Raw genomic sequence first — 25,966 nt, 5'->3', positions numbered from 1 at the left:
GAAGAGCTAACAAAGGGAGAGTACTCTAGGTCAAAATATAGTCCATACTCCATAGTCCTTATCTGTTTGCTGATTGACAAGTTTGAATCATGAAAAGCTTTCGTTTACTTCGTAAGTGCAAATCTATAACCAGCTGTAAACCACATAAGAGCGCTATAGGAGATGACAGAGCCATTGTCAATGGATTTAGAAGGTAAACACTGGAGAACCTAGTTTTTGACATCAGCTGATTTTAAATCGCAATGACCAGATAACGACAATATTAACTTTTTTAATATGATATATGAGGCCCAACAACGTAAAACTAATTTAAAGCGTTCATATTATTTCCCTTCTGGTATATAATTGATTGAATTTTGACTGCAAGGAATTTCTATTAAGCTTTTTAATTTTAATGATGATTAAAAAAAAATTGAATTTTGTAATTTCAGAACGTTGCATGACCTATCACATAATTGCATTTAATTATTACGACTTTTTCAATTTCCATCATTTAATTGTTTAAACATTCACACTTTGATTCATTTATATTAACACGAGTGGTCATGTGGTTACAATAAAAAGAGGAGGGGGGGGGGGTGGCGACTGAAAGGTTAAGCTTGACTGGTTTTTCTAGTTTCTGTTATTGAGTACACATGTTTTTTTACACACTGTAACTTTTAGCATAAAATTCATTATTTGATTTAATTAATTGCATGATGCCAACTGTGATATAGAACTTCTTAGCATGTCAGCTTGACCAGAGACATAAATAACATGTTATATATATGTCTCTAGATAGAATATTCTATCGTTAAAATGACAGATGTCCTACGGACCCGGTTTTACCTGGTCACGGTAAAATTATTCTTTCTAATATGTCTCTGGCTTGACTGATTATTTGTTAATAAATCTATGCATAACGTTATCTCTGTTATTTTATTTATTCTATATTTTGGTTATTTTACTAATCTTGATTTTATGCAATTTAAATACTTCATAATTAAAATTAGATTTAATGAATGAAGGAATGGAATGTCAGAGTTTTAATGTTAAATCATAGATCAGCATTTGAAACAAATATTTTATTTAAACTTTATGTTGCAAAAATAATATTTATTATAACCATTGTGACATCTGTTTATATTTTTAAAAAGTGGTTATTGAATTTCATATAATTGTGTTCATGAGAATACTTTTAACCAATTTTTAAAATAGTGTCATATAAAAATCAAATCTCTATAAATCATTATACAAAGGATGCCTATCACTTTAATCTTGATTTTAGTCATCTTTACTCATTCACTGTTTATTTATGACGTCATCCGTTCCAGCAATTTTGCAAAAAAAATGCAAAAATTGTCATTTTTTCTATATATTTTGCATTCGAAAGTATAGAGCGCAGGTCTGCTCAAGTACGTTTTTAACATATGCTTTTTTCTATAATTATACACATTACACTAAAAATTGGTACTTGAGCAAGCCTGCGCTTGATGTTTCTTAGTCAGAAAACTATCGAAAAACACCCATTTTTTGCTAAAAAGCATCAATGTACAATGTATCAAAGTTAGACAATTACATGACGTCATTTCTACATTATGATGTCTCTGTGGTGATAACCTTTTACACACAGTCACTTATTTTCAATATGATTTCTACTATCTGCCACTTTAAGCTCTTTAAAATACTTAAATTTTGGGGGCTAAAAATGCATAATACTGCACATAGTTCTTTGCTTTTGATTATTTGGTTGCTGAGACAAGGAAAACAGTTGCTTTCTGTTTATCACTTCTATACAGTATCTGTCTCTCTAGAAACAACTCCATGCAATTTAATAATCCCTGGACCTAATTCAATATGGTTTTCTCTCTGCCAAACTATTACATATAAAACATGTAAAATATCTGATATGAAACTGAATACAGAACCAGAGTGTGCTAGCGTGGCTGACTTATCTATTGATTTAGATACAGCAGTGCCTCCCTTTCCGGTAAGCTACAATGGAGCTATGCACAGGGTCCCGGGAAAACCCCCCTCCTGGGGACCACCATCGGTCATCTTCTACAGCAACAAGCAGAAACTCAACCGGACAAAACTGCAGTAGTGTTCACAGCCTCAGGGGACCGCCTGTCCTTCTCAGAACTCCTGGATAAGGTGAGGACGTCAGTTTAGTTTATGTTCTCCACTGTATCAATACATAGCAGTCCTGCTAAATAAGCAGTGGTTTTATCCACATTTTATCAGTATCATATTTAAAAAATTAAATTTAGAGCAATATGATTTAGAATTTTATTTTGCTGCCAAAACCTGCTAGTATGATAAGTCTGCATATAACCTAAACTTTTATGATAAATAAGATTTGAAAAAATCATTAATTTTTGTCAAAGGAAATATTCCTCTACTAAGGAATATATAATTAATTTTTGTATAGGACGACAATAATTTAATATTGCTCCAAAGAAGGCTTCTTAACGGCCTTTTCCACAAAAATATGGCTAACAGAAATTTTAAAACCTTGATATTTTTATCATTTTAGTCGAAAAGAACATTTTAGTAATAAAAAAAATTCAACATGAAAAATGCAGCTCATATTGCTTTATCATGAAATTGATCATGATTTATTCTTTTTTTTTCAAATCACATTTTGTAGAATTACCAATAGGAATTCTTGTAAAAGTTTTTATTTCTTGTTGATTAGCACTTGAATATCATCTTAATGATTTTGTTCTACATAATTCATTATTATGTTTGTTTTAAAATTATATAACATAGCATACATGTTCTATGGGCATCATAAACATGCATGATTTATTAGGTCTTTGTGTCTAATTTATGTATATATACATAAAACAAGTAAGATCTGCATTAATTCTTAGGCTGATCAGTTGGCTGCCGGATTATTATCACTGGGAGTAAAAAAAGGAGACAGAGTGGGAGTTTGGGGACCCAACACTATAGAATGGGTCATCGCACAGTATGCTACAGCCAGAGCTGGGATCATTCAGGTAGGGACCCAACACTATAGTATGGAACGCCATAGCTGCCTTATGTGCCTATTTCATGTGAAGATGGTGCTTTATTATATTATGCTGTGGTTATATCATGTGAAGATGGTGCTTTATTATATGAAGATGGTGCTTTTTTTTATGAAGGTGGTGCTTTATTATATGAAGATGGTGCTTTATTATATGAAGATGGTGCTTTATTATATGAAGATGGTGCCTTATTATATGAAGATGGTGCTTTATTATATGAAGATGGTGCTTTATTATATGAAGGTGGTGCTTTATTATATGAAGGTGGTGCTTTATTATATGAAGGTGGTGCTTTTTTATATGAAGATGGTGCTTAATTATATGAAGGTGGAGCTTTATTATATGAAGATGGTGCTTTTTTATGTGATGATGCTTTTTTATGTGAAGGTGCTTTTTTATGTGAAGATGGTGCTTTATTATATGATGGTGCTTTTTTATATGATGGTGCTTTTTAATGTGAAGGTGGTCACTCGGAACTCCTCTTATTTTTGAATACTGAGTTAACCATTTATGTATTATCTCGAAATATTGAAAGTAAAACAAAAAATTGATGCGATCAAAATCCATTTGATACACTATTGCTAGTTCCTCTTTTTTCTAGCACAATTAGTATATAAGCTATCGAGGAGATCTAGCTGTGAACGACTTTACCCCAACCGAACCTACATCTATTAAGTGACAACTATATAATGACGGAATATTACAAGAATTAAAGCCTAGTAACGTTATCCTGAAAAGCAGAAAATTGAATTTACTAATTATTTGTGTTTAAGCGAAGGTTATGCCCTAGCAATCTGATTAAAATAAGACCTTTGATCCGCTCTTAATTTGGAGTTGATTTTAATGTACTCTCCTATGCAGTTACTCAGACAAACCGAAAGTGAAACAGTGTTTGGACCTCAGCACAAATCATCGCTGCTGACAAGACTTAGTTCTTGAACATAATTGATAAATTCGATGTAATGTATGCTACAGCATTGTTTTTCAAGGAAACTTATTTATAAATACCTTGAAAATAGTCAGATTTTAAATGGTATGAACAATTTAGATATTTTTTGTAGTCGTATGTATTCCTACGCCAGAGTTCAATATAGTATCGTTCAACTCGACGCTCGGCTGTCTCCGTAAATCTCCGACAAGCAGAGAGTCTCCCTTGCTTGTCGGAGATTTACGGTGTCAGCCGAGCGTTTGGTTGAACGAGACTATGGAGTTCAATATTGCTTGGATCCATACAATTTTCGAGAAATATTTTTATTACTGATACATAGTTTGATTGAATTAATTTTATCTTTAAATATTATTTAAGATGATTCATATGGGGGTTTCTCGAAATTCTTGTCAAAAAGTCCAAAAATTCATATTATAAAAATGTGCGTAATATAAATACAAATTAGAAACTACATGTACTTGTCATGCAAAATAACATATCATTGATTTTAAAATAAATAAACATCGACAAAACCAACTCCCGTCAGTTTTTTCAGTACTTTGATTTTGTTATTGTCATTGCCCAGTCGGTCTTCGTCATTGATGACCGTTCCTCTTTAACCTAAGTGGTGAGTTGGAGGAAGAGCTCACATTCTGAGTGTTTCAAAACAAAACATCATAAAAAAAAAACAAATAAAGGAACGGATTGAGGATCTGATTTTAAACAGACTGATGGCCTAGCTATAGGTGATAGGATTTGACTTGAAGAGAAAGTAAGGGAAAGTCACAGGGAAAGGTCTACTATACTATAATATAGCTCAAAGAAAGCCCTTTTTATAAGTGGTAAAGGCAAAAGTAAAATGTCAAGAAATACTGACAAAATATTGTATTATTCAATTAATCATATTTGTCAATTCAGTTGAGATTAAGTCGTACAGTTCATCTCGTAACATAAATACTTATTATGCTAAAAAGAGAAACTAGCAATTGCGTATTAAATGGATTTTAACTGTATCAATTTTCACAGGGCGAAAAACCATCTTTAAGCAAGTCCTTAAAGGTGGCTTAAAGGTGACTTAAAGGAGCTTAAAGGCTATACAACCTTTAAGCCGCCTTTAAGTCACCTTTAAGCAAGTGCTTATAGGTCCTTAATGTCCAAACTTCTTTAAGCCACCTTTAAGCCACCTTTAAGCCATCTTTAAGCATCTTAAAGTGGCATTTACGCTCTCTTTACACTGCCTTTACACTGTCTTTAAGTGGCCTTTAAGTCAATATTGATCAAGCTGAACAATAAAAACATATATTAAATGCAAAAGCTCTTTTATAGAGATGGGAGGGGGTCATCCGAGTGATAATATAATTTCCAAGGAAGGGGGGGTGTGTTCCAGGCGGTTTTAATCGTCGCTCCATTAAACACAGATCGCTATCATCAGCACCGCTCCGATGGACACAGATTGCCGTTATAAAATTCTTTATAATTTTTGGGGGGTTTCAAAATTATTGTAGGGATGAGCGCAGTCTCTGTATCTTAATATGTGCATAAAACTAATTAAAGTATGTTTGTTTCCTATTATAAATTAATCGGTGAAAAAAATCTCTCTCTCTCTCTCTCTCTCTCTCTCTCTCTCTCTCTCTCTCTCTCTCTCTCTCTCTCTCTCTCTCTCTGTTCCTCCGGTTATTAAACAAAATAAAGATAATGAACCAAAAATGCATGATTTAATTTGATAATCGGTTTAAGGTTTGTATTTTTTTTTTCAATTTTCATTATTTCTAACTCTAGATCTGCTAGATACATGTTAAAGATGAAAAGACTCTCAACTGCCTTTGTTATATCGGGCAGTATATTACTGCTTTGTTTGTCTAGACATAGTTTTCTTCGTTTGTGTATATCTAATTAGAGTTTATTGTTTGTCCAACTTAAGAAAACCCCTGGAACTAACACAGAATATACAAGATATACACAACAGTTGTGTCGTGTGCCCAGGTGCATGTTTGTGTATATCTAATTAAAGTCTATTGTTTGTCCAACTTAAGAAAACCCCTGGAACTAACACAGAATATACAAGATATACACAACAGGTGTGTCGTGTGCCCAGGTGCACGTCAGGGTTTCTAAAGGCGTTGAATCTTAGTATGTACGAGTATACGATAAGTCTAGTGAATAAAAGTTAATTTACATTTGTAATTCATTTTCAAAGTATTATTTCCTAGCTCTGGGTTTCAAAGATGTTAAGTCTACAAATTAACGATACATGTATGTAAGAGTAAAATCTTGAGGCTAATTAATTAATGTACCGGTGATCATAAATAGGGGTTGATTATTTAAATATATGTATAAGGGTAAATATGTCAAATATACCCGGCCTGGCACATCATACAATTGTATATACAAGTCATTTGTAATTGTCACATGCAGTAAATACGTCACCGGTAATTGGTAATTTTGTTTGTTATAGAATTGATAGTTTAAAAATCATGTACATACAATTACATGTAAATATTTAAACATATTGGAACGGCGCCGCGATCATGAAAACCGGGAAATTGCGGGAAATTGAACAAATACCCTAATAGTATCAATGCATTTCATAAAAGAAATGATTTCATTTTCTTTCTTACATTTTTATAGCTATAAATTAGATGAACGTATATCTACTCGGTTTAAATTTATTAACTAAGAAAGCCTACTATAGTGAACCTAACGGTTTCCATTTAGGTATATATATTTTTGTTCACTGAAGACCAAGTTCCGTATTTCATTCTAAATACACGCATGCATGTAATTTATAAATTAGATATAATTGATTGTTACAAACTGAATGGTTTGTCAAAATCTTTTCAAGTAAACACATTCAATACAGTGATTCAATATCCACTGATATATAGGATATAAAAACGCTCATATATATATAAGTTGCCGTGGCGCCGAGGAAGTGTGATGATGCTAGTAAACCAAGGGTCTCGGGTTCAATTCTCGCCGTGGCCGGTTTTTTTTTGTGTTTTTTTAATATTTTTCTTTCTAGAACAAAAACCGTTTTAATACCTTTTCGTTCATAAAGTTAATACATTTTGTTGGAAATTAAGCACAATATTGAAATAAATTTTTTTTAATGGCTTAAAGGTGGCTTAAAGGCAGCTTAAAGGTGGCTTAAAGGTGGCTTAAAGAAGTTTTGACATTAAGGACCTATAAGTTGTCCTTAAAGGTGGCTTAAAGGTGGCTTAAAGATAGTCTTTAAGCTGCCTTTAAGCCATCTTTACGCTTTCTTTAAGCCATCTTTAAGCAACACGTATAGCTTAAAGGTATCTTAAAGGTGGCTTAAAGATCGTCTTTAAGCTACCTTTAAGCATCTTTAAGCTATCTTTAAGGAGAACTTAAAGATGGTCATTCATCCTGTGTTTGTTCTAGTTTCAAAATTTCGAGATAATAAATGTTTAACTCAGTCTTCAAAAATAAAGTTCCGAGTGACCATCTTCACATTAAAAAGCACCATCACATATAATAAGGCACCATCTTCATATAATAAAGCACCATCTTCATATAATAAAGCACCATCTTCATATAATAAAGCACCACCTTCATATAATAAGGCACCATCTTCATATAATAAAGCACCATCTTCATATAATAAAGCACCATCTTCACATGAAATAACCACAGCATAATATAATAAAGCACCATCTACATATAAAATAGCCGCATAAGGCAGCTATGGCGTTCCATACTATAGAGTGGGTCATTGCACAGTATGCTACAGCCAGGGCTGGAATCATTCAGGTAGGGACCCAACACTATAGAGTGGGTCATTGCACAGTCTGCTACAGCCAGGGCTGGAATCATTCAGGTAGGGACCCAACACTATAGAGTGGGTCATTGCACAGTATGCTACAGCCAGGGCTGGAATCATTTAGGTAGGGACCCAACACTATAGAGTGGGTCATCGCACAGTACACTACAGCCAGGGCTGAAATCATTAGGTAGAGACCCAACACTATAGAGTGGGTCATTGAACAGTACACTACTGCCAGGGCTGGAATCATTCATGTAGGGACGAAACACTATAGAGTGGGTCATTGCACAGTACACTACTGCCAGGGCTGGAATCATTCATGTAGGGACCCAACACGATAGAGTGGGTCATCGCACAGTATGCTACAGCCAGAGCTGGAATCATTTAGGTAGGGACCAAACACTATAGAGTGGGTCATTGCACAGTATGCTACAGCCAGGGCTGGAATCATTAGGTAGAGACCCAACACTATAGAGTGGGCCATTGAACAGTACACTACTGCCAGGGCTGGAATCATTCATGTAGGGACGAAACACTATAGAGTGGGTCATTGCACAGTATGCTAGAGCCAGGGCTGGAATTATTCAGGTAGGGACCAAACACTATAGAGTGGGTCATTGCACAGTATGCTACAGCCAGGGCTGGAATCATTCAGGTAGGGACCCAACACTATAGAGTGGGCCATTGCACAGTATGCTACAGCCAGGGCTGGAATCATTCAGGTAGGGACCCAACACTATAGAGTGGGTCATTGCACAGTATGCTACAGCCAGGGCTGGAATCATTCAGGTAGGGACCCAACACTATAGAGTGGGTCATCGCACAGTATGATACAGCAAGGGCAGGAATCATTCAGGTAGGGACCTAACACTAGAGAGTGGGCCATTGCACAGTAAACTACTGCCAGGGCTGGAATTATTCAGGTACGGACCCAACACTATTATATAGACAAACCAATATGTAGGACTAGACAAACACAATATGTAGGACTAGACAAACACAATATGTAGGACTACACAAACACAATATGTAGGACTAGACAAATGCAATATGTAGGACTAGACAAATGCAATATGTAGGACTAGCCAAATGCAATATATGGGACTAGACAAACCAATATGTAGGACTAGACAAACCAATATGTAGGACTAGACAAACACAATATGTAGGACTAGACAAACACAATATGTAGGACTAGACAAACACAATATGTAGGACTAGACAAATGCAATATGAAGGACTAGACAAATGCAATATGTAGGACTAGACAAATGCAATATGTAGGACTAGACAAACCAATATGTAGGACTAGACAAACACAATATGTAGGACTAGACAAACACAATATGTAGGACTAGACAAACACAATATGTAGGATATAGGACTAGACAAACACAGTATGTAGGCTTAGACCTAGACAAACACCATAGATATGTCTAGGTAAACACTGTAGGTAGGCATAGATAAGGTAGAAAGGTAGACCTTTCCGAACACCATAATGTAGGTTTTGATACCATGGGCAGGCCTAGATAAACACCACAGGTGGGTCTCAATTTATACCATAGCTAGGTCTAGATAAACACCATGGGCAGGCCTAGATAAACACCACATGTAAGTCTAGATGTATACCATAGCTAGGCTTAGATAAACACCAGGTAGGTCTAGATAAACGTGCATAGGCTTAGACAAACAGAACAGAGAGTGGTCATCGGACAGTATACTACAGCCAGGATAGGACCCATTCTATTTAGTTCTTACCCTCATAGCTGGTGATTAATATGTATTTAGCTTGTATATTTAGTCTGAATGTAAGCCTTGTAAGTGGTAATTGCAATACTTCCTGAAACTGACAACAAGAAATTACATTCCCATGAAGAAGCAAAAAAAAAGAAACCACATTCTACGAAAATTGGCCCCCACAAATTTAAATAGAGAGAGAGAGAGAGAGAGAGAGAGAGAGAGAGAGAGAGAGAGAGAGAGAGAGAGAGAGAGAATCGCACTCTGACTTTGATGCCTTAAACTGCTACTATCTTGTCATATATGCGCTACATATTTGATCTTTTTTCCAACACAGGCTAACATTAATCCACAGTACAGACCAGAAGAAGTGGAGTTCACACTGAATAAAGTAAGACATTGTTAGCAGTATATATAGACACCAATGCCCTGGAAAAAGTAAGACAGTGTTGGGATTATACATTCAAGGCATTACACTGAATAAAGTAAAAAAAAGTTAGGATTTTATTAGAAGCTCTGAACTTAACACTGAATAAAGTGAGACAAAGTTATGGTAAGATAACATGTTACTTGATGTTGTTTAAACTATGAAATGTGGGTTCAAAATTAGACAGAATATTTATATATATACATATATATATATATAATAATATCTTTATGTATGAATTATTTTCTTTTGCATTATTTTATAAATCAAGGAATCTCAAATCAGCTATTAAGGTGGAATAACAATAATGCATCATCACAAAATGGCTGACCTCTGATCGAAACGACATTTTGTTTTAGAAATAGGATTTTATCGACAATAACATGTCACTTACTCCATAGCTGAGTGGATAAAGTGTCAGACTTGTGATCCGTACATCCCGAGTTTGAATTCCGAAGGGGATTTTGTTGTTACTTACTGAATTGATTTTTTTAGATATTCATTTTTTTATCCCCAAACAGGAAATTTTTGCTTATTTGACGTATGTACAGTTTATTTATGATTAAATGTTTCATAATCAAATAATTTAATTTTAATTTGATTGACTTTTTCCAGGTGGGTTATTCTACCTCAACGAGAAATCATTGTTTATTCATCCCATAGCCATAATGATAGAAGCTAAAAAGGGATATGGTGATATATTGATTTACAATGGTAAAAGCTCACCAAGAGAATGGCCTGCAATTGATTTCTTTGAAAAGCCCTTCAGGCCTAACAGGATTTGATCTCATGACCAACCAAGTTCATATCCCTGTGATTCATTTCTTTTTTATTTTTAATATGCATGGATTTTTACTAAATTGAATAAATGTTTTGTTTGTATATAGGTTGGCTGTAAGGTCTTAATAGCAGCTGAAGAGTTCAAAGGTCAAAACTACTATGAAATGCTGTTCCACTTAGTGCCAGAATTAGCTAACACCAAATCAGCACACATCCAAAGTCATCTGTAAGTTAACAACCTCGTCAAATTAAGTCAGCACAAATCAAAATCACATAAAAGTTAACAACCTTGTAAAATTAATTCAGCACACATCTAAAGTCACCTGCAAGTTAACAACCTTGTAAAATTAAGTCAGCAAATGCAGTAAACTCAGGTGACCTATTGCTATCCGTTTTTGTCCGTCGTGGTGCATCGTGCGTCGTGCGTTAACAATTTACATTTTTAACTTCTTAAAAACTACAAGGCTGATTGTTACCATTTTGGTGTGAGGCATCTTTATGGTAAGAGGAATCTAAATTATAAAATTCATGGCTCTACCACCCCCAGGGCGCCACATGTGGGGCCTAATATGCAAAAAAAAAGCCAAATTTTCAAAAATCTTCTTTGCTACTCCCACACATGTGAGGAAAAAACTGGTTGCATAGTTATGATGTCCATCAAGCCCTCTACCAAAATTATGAAATTCATGGCCCCTGGGTCAGGGGTTCTGGCTCTAGGGTGGGGCCAATAGGCCATATAATAAAAATGTATTAAATCTTAGAAAATCTTCTTTTCTACTACCATATATATTTGTTAAAAACTAAATGCATGATTATGATGACCATGAAGCAGTCTACCAAAATTGTGAAATTCATGACCCCTGGGTCAGGGGATCAGGCTCTAGGTTGGGGCCAATATGACAATATAATAAAAATGTATTTAATCTTAGAAAATCTTCTCTACTCCCAGATATATTTGTTCAAAACTAAATGCATGATTATGATGTCCATGAGGCCCTCTACCAAAATTGTGAAATTCATGACCCCTGGGTCAGGGGTTCAGGTTCTAGGGTGGGCCAATGTGGCCATATAATAAAAATGTATTAAATCTTAGAAGATCTTCTCTACTCCCAGATATATTTGTTCAAAACTAAATGCCTTGTTATGATGTCCATGAGGCCCTCTACCAAAATTGTGAAATTCATGACCCCTGGGTCAGGGGTTCAGGCTCGAGGGGGGGGGGGGGGCAATATAGCCATATAGTTAAAATGTATTAAATCTTAGAAAATCTTCTTCTCTTCTCCCATTTATATTTGTTAAAAACTAAATGCCTGATTAATATAATGTCCATTAAGCACTCAACCAAAATGGTGAAATTCATGACCCATTTGTTAAGGGTTAAGGCTCTAAGGTGGGGCCAATATGGCCGTATCGTAAAAATGTTTTAAATTTTAAGAATCTTCTTCTCTACTCCCACACATGTTGGCAAAAAACTGAATACATGGTTATGATGTCCACTAACTCGTCTACCTAAATTGTGAAATTCATGGCCCCTGGGTCAGGGGTTCATGACATGGGGGGGGGGGGGGGAGGGGGCAATATGGCAATATAGTGTTAATGCATATAATGTTTAAAAATTTTATTCTCTATTCTCACACATCTGTATTAAAAACTGACTTATAATTATGTTTACCAGGAAGTCCTCTACTGAAATTTTAATTTCCTGTCCTCTGGAGTATGGGTTTTGACTCTAGGCCAGGGCCAAAATAGATATATAGGTGTTTCTGCATATAATGTTAAAAAAATTATCTTCTTTACTCCCACACACCTGAAAGGAAAACTGAATTCATGATTTTGTAGACCAGATCTTTAAGTGTTTCGCCAAAATTATAGGTTTCAAAGTTCTTTTTGAAAGATTCCAGGCAGGGAGGTGGTCGTCATTACAAATTTATAATTTTTCTACTCCAGAATGAAACCTAATAATTAAATGCATATATGAGACTCCTCGACAAGTTTGTGTATAGGTTAATATATGCTACTCAGGTGACTGTTAAGGCCAATTGGCCTCTTGTTCTAATACAACTTACAAATGTTTAATGATTCATTGATTATTACTACAATTTGGCACAAACAGGAAGTTGACCATTTATAAGCAATAAAAATGTTTATTCCTTCTTGTTATTCTATCCATTTTATATTGATGTTAAATTTTCCATGCTGTACAGACCTGAAAGGAATTCCATGGTAATAATGTCAAAACTACACAACTTTAACTTTTATGATAGATTTATATATTTTCTAAATCTGCATTAAAGTTTGCATTTTACTCTATTATAAGTATTCATTCTGGATTCCATTATCAATGTGCATGACAACGTTTGTATTTTAATGACATTTTCTTATCATTGTAATTTTTTTTCATAATTTAGCATGCTTTAGACCCTGAGTAATATTTTTTCCTTGTGACAATTGGGGCAAGCACAGCAGAAATTACACATGTTGCATAATTTTAAAAAAATTGAAACAGTATCAAATAACCACTTCATTATTATGGGTGGTGACTTCAATATAGTTATGGATAAAAACTTAGATACTATGATTTATAAAAACTTGAATAATCCCAAAGCCCGGTCTGAATTAATTAATCAAATGGAATCCCTAAATTTGAGTGATATATTTAGATGTACAAATCCACAATTAAAACGATGTACTTAGAGGAAAATAAAATGCAATTTAACAAGCAAGACTAGATTTTTTTCTTATATCATGTGAATTATCTCCCTTTATAAAAACTAAGAGCTACCGTTCAGAACACAGCCAGGTTGTGTTACATATATCGGGTTTTTTTCTGTAATTTTTTTCTGCAATGATCGCTACCTTCATAACTCGCATGAATCATCAAAGAAATGATTTTATTGTTTATACTAATGTCTTTCATTTAGCTAATTGATAATTTGATTATGAAAGTAAAATTCACTAAATTACTGTTAATGTACGTAAGAAGGTTAGCTTAAAGAAACAGCCAAATTCCTGTGAGACTTTGAGTCAGACATCATCATGATTTTTTCGTGCAGTTTGTGATTTTCCTGAGGTCACTGTAGGTTTCAACCAATTGATAAACAGGGCATGTCAATTTCGAATTCAGTCCTGTCAGTTTCTTGTCAGCTTTAGCCGCTGTAAATTTGGACCAATCGATAAACGGGGCGTGTAGATTTCAGTCTGACTGTTTCTTTAGAACTATGAATTAACTGTAAGTTTCCGTAAGAAATAGAGGGAATAATACTTGGTAGATGTAAATATTTAATAAACCATTGCCATTTGGTGTGAATTAAAATGTATAAAATATACTGCATATAAGCTGAGCTGCTGAAACCATAAGATCCTGCTCAATACTTAGTTGTTGCTAAATACAAAAAATTCTGTTCATCGTTTTTATTAGATAATGTCATGCTATTTGCTTTCATATGTTTCACTACTTCTAAACACTTACTACGCGTCAGTACGCGAATGTAAAGGATCTTGATTCGTGGATTTGTGGATTATAATTCCAGTAGATCAGTAATCAGCTAGCCAAGCAACACTGTCTAAATATGCAGCCATAAAAATAAATCATAATTAATATACATGTAAAGAGTGATATAAAAGGGTCTAAACAACTTTGTTAAGATAAGGGTATGTAAAGGGGTCTAAACAACTATGGTATTAGGTACTTAGTTGGTTGAAATTGGCCAAGTCTTCTGGAGAAGGTCTTTTAAAACATTCAACCATAAATTCACTATTAATTTTCTTGATTATCTCCCCTTTGAAGAGGACCAAGCCCTTTATTTGAACAAACTTGAACGCTCTTCCCCACAGGGGCAGGTATGCTAGTATGGTATGTGATGTGTGATTAAAATAACTTCCAGTTAAGATATAAATTAAAAACTGTTAAAATATGTCAAGAGGTCTTAATACATTCTGCCTGTGTCTGATTTGTGAGGCTTTATTGAAGTTGTCTAAATTCTAGCTTTGCTTTATTTAAGGATTAAATTTGTTGTTGTTGAAAAATCAAAATAATTTTGTGATGCTAGTTACTTTAGGAATCATGTTTTATTGCTCTGTCAAACATGTGAAGGCTTCTTCTTTTGCATATCAGTACAATCACATGTATCTATTTATTTTATAAGGTTTTTCTTCTATTGTTATTTATCAATTCTATTTGTTTCATGAGTTATTAAATGTGTTATTATTAATTTTTTTTTTCAAATGTTTATTTTTTATCTGTGCGTTTATTTGTTGAAAAGTAGAGTGGATTTCATACAATCCTTCAAAACAGGAGTGAATTAAACATCTCAAGATTGTTTCTTTGTTCAACTTTTAAAAATGTTTGTACCTGAATGATTTTAGTTTTTAATATCAATTCATTCATGTGATTCTTTTTTCTATTTCAGCCTTCCTGAACTGAAACACATAATCATGATGGGAAATAAATCACATATGTAAGTTATAGTCTCCTTGATGTGAAATAAATCATATCGAGACTGTGTGAACTAAAGAACCTGAAGAAAATCCAGATAACCAATCAAGTGTATTAAATAATCCTTATTAATCTCAAGATAAAAACATTACATCTCATACATCTTTAAAACATTGATAAATCAATCAAACTTTACATTTATTGGATGATAATTAGGTAATGCAAAATTGTCTTATAGTAAAGTTATTAGAACACCTTATTAAAATCTTCCAATAAACAGTCAAAATTATTCAGTATTCACCTTTGGGCAATAGTTGTTACACTGGGAGTTAGAATAGTGAAATCATTAATTAGACATAATACTTGAGGTCTGTTATATCTAGTAAATGTAATGCTAAGAAGATGATATTAATTGATTTCCCCTCAACCAGACACCAATTTATCAAAAATTCATTCCTAGCATAAGACAAGGAATACTACTTCAAATGTTTATTTTGAGCACCCTATAGTGGTTAGTCTGTCTGTCCATCCATCTGACATCCTTCCATCTATCCTTTCATAAATCCATCCTACCATCTGTCTGTCTGTCTCATGTCTGGAGCATCTTCTCTCCCCTTGGCCCAATCTGGCTCATATTTCACCCCCAGAGTGCCTTGGTTAAAGGGTGTGCATTGTCATTGAACCATGTTTCTAGATGAAAGCTGAGGGTCAAAGCAGAATTATATGAAAAATCCATGTCCGGAGCATTTCTTCTCTCCCCTTGATCCAGTCTGGCTAAAACTTCACTCACAGAGTGCCTATAATCAAAGGGTGACATTGAATGATGTTTGAAGGTCAAGTGTTAAGGTCATATTGGATCACACTAAATTCTTTTTTACAGAGCATATACTGTGGAATCATTTAAATTTGTGGGGACCAATTTTCACCTATTCGTGGGGATGTTAATTCATGAATGCGTTGGTTTTCAGTTTCAATAAGAAAACTAACCTTTTAAAAATTGTTTTCGTCGAGGATGTCAATTTGTGGGGGAGAGCTACCCCAATATAATTAAAATTAGAGTTGTAATTCCGCTCCCTCTATACGGAGCAGAATTACAAGTCTAATTTAATTAGATTGAGAGCTACCCACGAATACCACGAAAACTTAGCCACCACATGTTCTAATGATTCCACAGTAAATAAATTAGTCTCCACTTGGCCCTATTTTGCTCCTACTTCACATTAATAGAGCTTTTGGGTTAATGGTGTGCAGTGACTATAATTTGAACCAAGATCTCTTTATAATCTGTTTAAGACCATAGATTATTTCCCATTTGCTTTATCTTGCTCAGGTTGAACAGAAATGCCTGTATGGGATAATTGAAATTGAATTAAAAGTTTTATGCAAGGTGGAAAATTTCTAAGTTATAGTTCAAGGTCAAAGCAAAATTCTTTTCATCCTATTGTCCATTATTTAAGCAGGTCTCTTTGAGATGCTAACCATCTCAATGTTGTCTAGTTACAATTAGGTTAACTACATTTTGCATTCTTTTTAACATTGAAGTTATGAAAGTTTCATGTTTGCATTTGACTTTATTACATTTGGCATTGTAACATTCAACATTGATTTCAATGTGTGTTCAAATATTGCAAAGTTTAATAGTTGGAATTAATCTTTATTACGTACATTTCACATTTATATATTTCGCAATGATACCAACACAAGATATGATTAATAAGCATAAATGTAATGTTGGTGGTCTATTACATTTTGCATTGTTATTACAGACCACACAAACAGAATTATGTTCTTAATTTGATTTGAGCATATCAGTAAGCATAGCTGGATTAGACAGAATGCATTGCTTAATAGTAAATAAGCCTTCTCCATATAATAAATACTTACAGTACAATTTGTGGTAAAATTAACTTCTGGATTCTTTTCATACGTTGTGCTATTTGTTCTTAAATATAAAAAATGATAAATATTACTTGTAAAACTTACAGGGGAACAATAAATTTTAATGACATCATGAAGGCAGGAACTACAAAAGATCGAACAGAAATTCAAAATCTTCAGAATAGGCTTCAGTTTGATGAACCAATTAACATCCAGTTCACATCAGTAAGTTTGCCTGTATCTCAAATAACCAATCAATATCCATTTTACATGATTAGGAGGACTCAATAGTCATGGCCATTTTTAGACTTTTATATTGATCTCCTATAGGTGAAGAGCTCTATATAAAAATATAGGAAAGTACTAAAATTTAAAAGGTATTATATATGGAAATATTTTTCTTACAAAATAAAAAGTTTATAGTTTTAAAATCATTTTTGAAAATTTAAGGCAGATATGATGATTATTTGTTGGCTACCCAGGCACCTTAAGTAACCACATATCGATACCAAACAATTGGGCACATTCGTCGTTGATAATGTCACTTATTAAAAGTTATTTACAACAATATCAAGAGACTGAATATATTGGTACATGTACACATTCCACTTATATCATTGATATTATATATATATATATATACAGTACATTCAAATAAAGGTAATGCATGAAGACTTTAATTTATTTTTATTGACAGGGAACAACAGGAAACCCTAAAGGAGTCACTCTCTCTCATCACAACATTGTCAACAACAGTTATTTTGTAGCACAGCGTCTGAATTACCATACCAACGTATGTATCTACATACACATCTACATATACATGCTGCAGTGTTATTTATTTTTACCTAAGTATTTGTTATATTTTTTGATAGGTGCTATTTTTACCTTCGTATCTGATAGATATTTCTTGATATGATCTATATTAAACCTCTGAGTCAGTAATTGATATATTTATTGATAAAAAATCTATTTTACCCCAGTAACTGATAGATATTTGGTGATAGCTGCCATGTTTGACCTCAGTATTTGAAAGATATTTATCGATAAGTGTTCTGTTTTACCCCAGTGTCTATGTCCCTGTATTGAATATTTGTAAAATGATAGTGTGTTTTAAAATTGTAACAGTTTCAAAAGACCATGACCAGTGTCTGTATCCCTGTCTGATATATTTGTTGATTGGTGCTGTGTTTTTCTGTATCCCTGTCTGATATATTTGTTGATTGGTGCTGTGTTTCTGGAGACCAGAATTGGTATCCCTGTCTGATATATTTGTTGGTTGGTGCTGTGTTTCTGGAGACCAGTATTGGTATTCCTGTCTGATGTATTTGTTGGTTGGTGCTGTGTTTCTGGAGACCAGTATTGGTATCCCTGTCTGATGTATTTGTTGGTTGGTGCTGTGTTTCTGGAGACCAGTATTGGTATCCCTGTCTGATGTATTTGTTGATTGTTGCTGTGTTTCTGGAGACCAGTATTGGTATCCCTGTCTGATGTATTTGTTGGTTGGTGCTGTGTTTTTCTGTGCCCCTGTCTGATGTATTTGTTGTGTGGTGCTGTGTTTCTGAAGACCAGTATTGGTATCCCTGTCTGATATATTTGTTGATTTGTGCTGTGTTTCTGGAAACCAGTATTGGTAACCCTGTCTGATGTATTTGTTGGTTGGTGCTGTGTTTCTGGAGACCAGTATTGGTATCCCTGTCTGATGTATTTGTTGATTGGTGCTGTGTTTTTCTGTATCCCTGTCTTATATATTTGTTAGTTGGTGCTGTGTTTCTGTAGACCAGTATTGGTATCCCTTTCTGATGTATTTGTTGGTTGGTGCTGTGTTTTTCTGTATCCCTGTCTGATGTATTTGTTGGTTGATGCTGTGTTTCAGAAGACTACTATCTGTATCCCTGTCTGATATATTTGTTGGTTGGTGCTGTGTTTCTGGAGACCACTATTTGTATCCTTGTCTGATATATTTGTTGATTGGTGCTGTTTCTCTTGAAACCAGTATTGGTATCCCTGTCTGATGTATTTGTTTGTTGATGCTGTGTTTCTGAAGACCAGTATTGGTATCCCTGTCTGATATATTTGTTGATTGGTGCTGTGTTTCTGGAGACCAGTATTGGTAACCCTGTCTGATATATTTGTTGATTAGTGCTATGTTTCTGGAGACCAGTATTGGTAACCCTGTCTGATATATTTGTTGATTGGTGCTGTGTTTCTGGAGACCAGTATTGGTTACCCTGTCTGATGTATTTGTTTGTTGATGCTGTGTTTCAGAAGACCAGTGTCTGTACCCTTGTCTGATATATTTGTTGTTTGGTGTTGTGTTTCAGAAGACCCCTATCTGTATCCCTGTTCCCCTGTACCACTGTTTTGGGATGGTATTAGGCAGTCTTTGTACTGTGACAGCTGGCGCAACCTGTGTGTATCCATCTTCTACCTTTGATGCCGGAAAAACCCTAAAAGCTGCAGCACAAGAAAGGTCAGTTTTGCATGGTTTCTTTTCTTTTTGGATGACATTGTTTTTCATTTTTTTCAGAAACCATTGCTTAATTAAAGACAAACATTAAGGTGGTATGGGACACTTGTCAATATTAATGTGGATGAAAGTACATTATAATAATTATCAAAATAATTTCATTTGTTAAGAGTTTGAATTTTACAATATTAGACCTCCAAAAATGAGACTTAAAGATTTTGAAAAGAAAAAATTAAAAAAAGGCCCAGCGAGATTTGAACTCCATGACTTACAGATTTGTAGTTATCACTCTTTAACCTATTACACCGCTGTAGAGTAACAATTTTGGGAAAGATAAAATTTTACTTGATTTTACTGTTTATTTTGATAGGAAGTATGTCACAACATGGAGGTCTCCCATACCACCTCAATGGTACACAACGATACATTGTACAATTGATATTATACAGAATTGATAATTGAGTTGATAGCTGAAGTTAAGACTGAATTTTAAAGTTGGTTTTGACACACAGATGTACCTCAATGTATGGAGTTCCCACGATGTTTATTGACATGCTCAATCACCATGATTTTGACTCCTTTGACCTTTCCTCTCTGTACACTGGGGTCATGGCCGGGTCACCTTGTCCCATCGAAACACTGAAGCAGGTCATCAGTCGGATGAACATGGACCGAGTCACGGTATGTTCAAGTTAAATTGAACAGACTGAATACAAATGCTAATTTTTCAAAAGAAATCATTTAAAGGTATCTAAATGCACAAACAATGATATGCTGTTCTAAGATTTATTAATTATTGCTAATTTTTTTCCAAAACTTTAGATTAATTATATGGGTTATTTGTTTATTGTATTCAATTTCAAGAACTGAATCAAAATAATTTTTTAGGAAATAATTTATGAAATACATTGTATTTTACAATGCTGTTTAAAGGCTTGCATAATTAAAAACTAAAGATAGCAGCTTTAGTGAATCAAAGTTGACTCTTAAAAGCCACAAATAGAGTTTGAAGTGTCAGGAAGGTTATTCAAAACGCTCTTGGGCCTCACCCTCTACTTAACAAGCAATTACTAGAGCCATGTTTACTAGAGTATCATGGCAGTTTGAAATGAAAAATTAATTTTTTATATTGGCAAATTTATGTTATTTGAATTCATACATGTATTGCAATACAAATCATACTAGAGGATCTTAGTGTTTTAAAGTAGACATGCTGAAATCCAAAGCATTGAGAATATGTTTTCTCATTTGAATGATTTAAAAAAATAATTAGGGGTTTTTGAAACCAAGATTTAGCTCTTACATTACATTAACGCTTCATTTGAGAGAAATATGTCCTCTATTTGGTTTAGGTATGCTATGGGATGACAGAGGCAAGTCCAGTTACACATCAGAGCTTCCCAACAGATCCTGCAGAAAAACGGGTTGCCACTGTTGGTAAACCTCACAGTCATGTTGAGGTGAGCATTTTGCTTTTTATTGATATAGATAATACTGTTATTCATTCTGAGAGCCTCAAAATATTTATTGTTTACAAAACTTCTGTTCCAATGTATTCAGCATTACTACAACTTAATTAGATTAGAATATTTTTTTTTGAGAAAAGTTTTGAGAGAGAATGACATGTTTTGTTGTGTGATTTGTTGTCAGTGTAAAGTGATAGCAGAGAATGGGGAGATCTGTCCTATAGGTACTCCTGGTGAGCTGTGTACTCGGGGATACAACACAATGCTTTATTACTGGGATGAACCAACCAAAACAAAAGAAGCAATCAGCTTAGATAGATGGTACCATACAGGGTAGGTCAAGGGGTCTTTAGACTTAGTCTTGTCGATCAATACAGAGTATTTGACCTGTAAATAGGTGGTTCTTACATGGTATTTATAAGACATATTAACAGATGGTTCATACAGGGTATGCCTGATGACTTATTCACAGATCATTCATACAATAAGATTATGCAAACAATTTGAATAATTCTGTACTGTGTCTTCAATGCAAAGAAAATATTTTATTGCTTAAATCTTCCTTGAACATACAGACTCAAAAATAGATGGCTCCCTTAATTAATCATCTAGTTGTCCACAGATTTTTGCGTTTTTCCCGATTACAAATGAGAGCACGGGTGTGACCAGTCAGCAAAGGATGCTCATTCCACCATGGCACCTGATCCTACCTCAAATATTTTTAGAGGTCCATGTTTGCTCAGCTCATGTTTTGTATTTTTTCCTTTGAACTTTTGATTTTGAACAGTGAACACTGTTTTTATGTCAGGAATGAGTCAGCATTGTAACAAACCATAGCTACTGATAACAGTGAAGTATTCTCTGTGCAGTGTTTATTGTCTTATTTTTTTAGAGATATTGCACAGATGGACGAAGATGGTTTCTGTAAAATTGTTGGTAGGATTAAAGATATGATCATCAGAGGTGGGGAAAATGTTTATCCAACTGAAATAGAACAGTTGATTTACAAGCATCCAAAGGTCAAAGATGTACAGGTATAGTTTATTCTTGTCTCTTTAAGTACTGCTTTCTACTGCATTTTTTCAAATTTCAAGAATTGTTTCAGATAAATACTGGTGCTGTTAATAGTGATGAATGGATAGACTGTTATTTCTCTATCAGGTGGTTGGGGTACCAGATGAAAGACTCGGGGAAGAGATATGTGCCTGGATACAAGTTAAGGAGAACCAATCAATTTCTGAAGAGGAAATCAAGTCCTACTGTAAAGAAAAGGTATGAAAGTGGTGGTGTTTGTGTTGGGGGGGGGGGGGGGTATTTCATTATTGATTATAAAATATTGTACAGATAAATCATGTCATTGCTGTGCAGCTAGTTCTATGGGATCCGATTTTTTTGAAAATGTCTTCTCTAAATAATTTAATCAAATAGCTGAATATGTGTTAAAGCATCATGAGGTAGTGTAGATTGAAGTTTGTTTAAATCATGATATCTTGGATAGGCTGGTCACAATGAAAGGTTGAATTCACAAAAAAAAATTCTTTTACCAGTATATCTTCCTCTCAAAAACTAAAGCAACAAAATAGGGACAAATTTGAAAATGTGTTGGGAAATATTTGAAAATCTCTTCTTGAAAGCCTAATGTACTAAATTATATAACATTTTGTATTTGATACCATAAACTGCTGATTAGGTTAGAAATTATGGCTATTGTTACTCAGGTGAGTGATGTGGCTACTGGGGTGTTAAATTGTGATCATCATGTTGCAAAATATATAACAATATGGATGTAGAAGCTCTATCTCTACTTTTTTTTTTACAAAACACTTTAATTTTGTTGATTTGTAATTCAGTGTTGGGGGTATAGACACACTCACATGTCGTTGTATAATTAAGCTCCTTGGGTTAAAGTTGGACATTGTTGCTCAGTTGATCGATATAACATATACATTGGTTGTTGTTCTTAGGAGGAGAATTTCTACAAACTAACATGTTTGTGTATTTGTACTTACAGCTAGCCAGATATAAGGTTCCCAAATATATATCTATTGTGACAGAATTTCCACTGACTGTGACAGGCAAGGTTCAGAAATATAAAATCCAGGAGATTGCTACAGAGGCTTTAGGACTTAAACATGTCACTCCAAAGTAGACCAACAGATAGCTAATACACCCGACAATCAGTGTTAACGGAAGATGTGAAGGAATGCATGGTTCACTGTACTGAATCTTTCCTAATTCAGCTCACAACAATCATATTATCAGTCTTATTTCTATTGAAAACTAAATATTGAAGTATTATGACAAAAAAATCTAGTGATATATTGTAACAATATGTATGATTTTTATGTCTTGTATGCAAGTTGTTGTACAGTAATCGTTATAGTTATATTCATTTTAATTTTCTATTTATTGATGATTAATTTTATGTATCTATAAACGTCATTTAATTTTATGTATCTATAAACGTCATGATGGATGATGATTTTATTAGTAGCAATTTATCTAGGAAGAAACATGCGTCTTAGTGTTTTAAATATTAATATTCATATTATGTAATACACTGTATATATTTCAAAATACAAGTGTTTTAGGTGGTATGATGAGACACCCTTGAAATTGATTTTATGAAATATTTTCTCAAATTCTCAAAATAATGGCTTAATATAATGTTAAAGTAAATTTCAATCAATTATCTATATTATCTTCAGAAAAAAAAAATATCATACCACTACCTATCAATTAATTTGTCGAGGCAGAAAAACATAGCTACGACATATTTTGATGATTTTAAAACCTACATTTAAATGGTGCTAATTTACATTTTGTGCAATTTAGCCTTCTAACATTTAAAACTTGTGCTCCTTGCATAATGGTGTATTCTTACTAAAAATTAATTAAAGCTGTATAACAAAATATTATATTATCACATCCACTCATTCAGTGCACGAGTGAACCACAGGCACCTGATGTTGTTAGCTCACCTAAGCTGAAGGCTGATGTGAGCTTTTCTAATCAAACTGTTTTGATTGTCTGTTGTCGTAAACTTTTCACATTTTTATCATCTTCTCCAGAACTACAGGAGATTAAAACCAAATTGGCACTTGGTACTGAGGCAACACACATTGAAAAAATTATGCACTTTGAATTTGGGACCAATCAACCCACTTTGAAATTTTTTTCGAAGTAGGTAAAATTTTGGGCCAATTTATTGCTCTTTGAAATTATTTTCAAAGTACGTTATGAGGGTACATCAAGTACTCTCGTAAAATAAGAATCTACCGTACTACAAATATGCAGATATATGCTAATTCAAATGTATTCGTCAAGTCGACAAACATTATTTTAGTCATTGGTTTGTGATTTAGCAAAAAATCAAAGGCAAAATATCAAGTCAATATTGTTCCAAACAAAAAGTTTTCCTAAGAAATCATATCAAAATCACTTAAAAATCATATAAAACTCTCAAATTCATGGTTTTGCTTCATGATTTAGACATGATCCATTTAATGAAACATACCCAAATCATAGGTGACAAATGAGGAAGTATGATCCTATTGTGGTTTGTTTCTTGGTTTTGAATCTGTTATGATTTTCTTGTGATTCTGGTATGTGCTATCATCTTAGAAGGCAACAGAGGATGCGTTTGAAATGATTCGTTAACTGCCAGATAAACTGACCACTAAGAATTAAGATTTCTGCATAACAGGAAGTTGAGTTGGAAATTTTGAATGTTCATCTTGGAGCCTAAATGTGATGTACTTGTCAGGAAAATGTGTTATTGTTGGGCATCTAGCTCTATCTTGGCATATTTATAAAGTGAATTTATGGAAGTATTTTCGGGGAATATATTCTTATTCACTTGAGGTAAATTATAATTTATTAGGACTAATTTACAATACACTATTAAGTGATTTATTAATTGAAGCAAACAACTAATGCATGAATGTAAATGTATCATTAGTTCAGACCGGGAGCTACAGATCTGCAGTTAGGTTTTGAAATGCATATGTAATATTTTAATTTGAACAATTCATGTAATAATTGCTAGAGGAGTTTGAAATAACAGTATAATTATCATCTAAATTATGGAGGGCTTTGTTCCTGTGTTCTAATTCAGATTATATTGGCTTAACGATACAGTTCATGTGATTTATATGTATACTATTTTTCATATTTGGTAATTGACAATGTATTTCAAATATTAAAAGAATAAAATAATCTGTTGCAAATTATAAATCAAGTGTTCATTTTTTTCTGTAAGAAATTATTGTATAATAATTATTGTCCTTTAACAGGTCATATAGGTATCATGGTTTTGATACGAGTTGTTAGTTACAACAGATCATACCAAGACCATGGTTTTGATACGAGTTGTTAGTTACAACAGATCATACCAGGACCATGGTTTTGATACAAGTTGTTAGTTACAATAGATCATACTAGGACCATGGTTTTGATACGGGTTGTTAGTTACAACAGATCATACCAGGACCATGGTTATGATACAAGTTGTTAGTTACAACAGATCATACCAGTACCATGGTTTTGATACAAGTTGTTAGTTACAACAGATCATACCAGAATCATAGTTTTGATATGAGTTGTTAGTTACAACAGATCATACCAGGATCATGGTTTTGATACGAGTTGTTAGTTACAACAGATTATACCAGGACCATGGTTTTGATACGAGTTGTTAGTTACAACAGATCATACCAGTACCATGGTTTTGATACAAGTTGTTAGTTACAATAGATCATACCAGGACCATGGTTTTGATACAAGTTGTTAGTTACAATAGATCAAACCAGGACCATGGTTTTGATACGAGTTGTTAGTTACAATAGATCATACCAGGACCATGGTTTTGATACAAGTTGTTAGTTACAACAGATCATACCAGTACCATGGTTTTGATACAAGTTGTTAGTTACAACAGATCATACCAGAATCATAGTTTTGATATGAGTTGTTTGTTACAACAGATCATACCAGGGCCATGGTTTTCTTGCGATTTTTTTAGTTTAACAGATCATCCGAGAAT

General features: G+C 33.8%; 1 protein-coding gene across 1 annotated transcript; it reads left to right on the top strand.

The window, feature by feature from the left end:
• Positions 1-21: 21 nt before the first annotated feature.
• LOC128155506 (medium-chain acyl-CoA ligase ACSF2, mitochondrial-like) lies at positions 22-25,142 on the top strand. The gene is made up of 15 exons (XM_052817248.1): positions 22-193; positions 1,947-2,133; positions 2,856-2,984; positions 9,804-9,857; positions 10,781-10,899; positions 15,083-15,130; positions 17,094-17,211; positions 17,684-17,779; positions 19,311-19,459; positions 19,969-20,137; positions 20,809-20,916; positions 21,107-21,255; positions 21,815-21,956; positions 22,084-22,194; positions 22,934-25,142. The coding sequence occupies exons 1-15, from the start codon at positions 90-92 to the stop codon at positions 23,069-23,071; spliced, it is 1,821 nt and encodes a 606-aa protein (XP_052673208.1). The 5' UTR covers positions 22-89; the 3' UTR covers positions 23,072-25,142.
• The last annotated feature ends 824 nt before the right edge of the window (positions 25,143-25,966 follow it).

The sequence above is a fragment of the Crassostrea angulata genome, chromosome 7 (genome assembly GCF_025612915.1).
Source record: "Crassostrea angulata isolate pt1a10 chromosome 7, ASM2561291v2, whole genome shotgun sequence".
NCBI classification, from domain to species: domain Eukaryota; kingdom Metazoa; phylum Mollusca; class Bivalvia; order Ostreida; family Ostreidae; genus Magallana; species Magallana angulata.
This window is presented reverse-complemented; position numbering and strand designations above follow the sequence as displayed.

Coding starts and splice junctions, on each gene's coding strand:
- LOC128155506 (XM_052817248.1), top strand. CDS start 90: ATGAAAAGCTTTCGTTTACTTCGTAAGTGCAAATCTATAACCAGCTGT. Junction 17,780..19,310: donor GTCTGAATTACCATACCAAC/GTATGTATCTAC, acceptor GTTGTGTTTCAG/AAGACCCCTATCTGTATCCC. Junction 19,460..19,968: donor AAAGCTGCAGCACAAGAAAG/GTCAGTTTTGCA, acceptor TTTGACACACAG/ATGTACCTCAATGTATGGAG.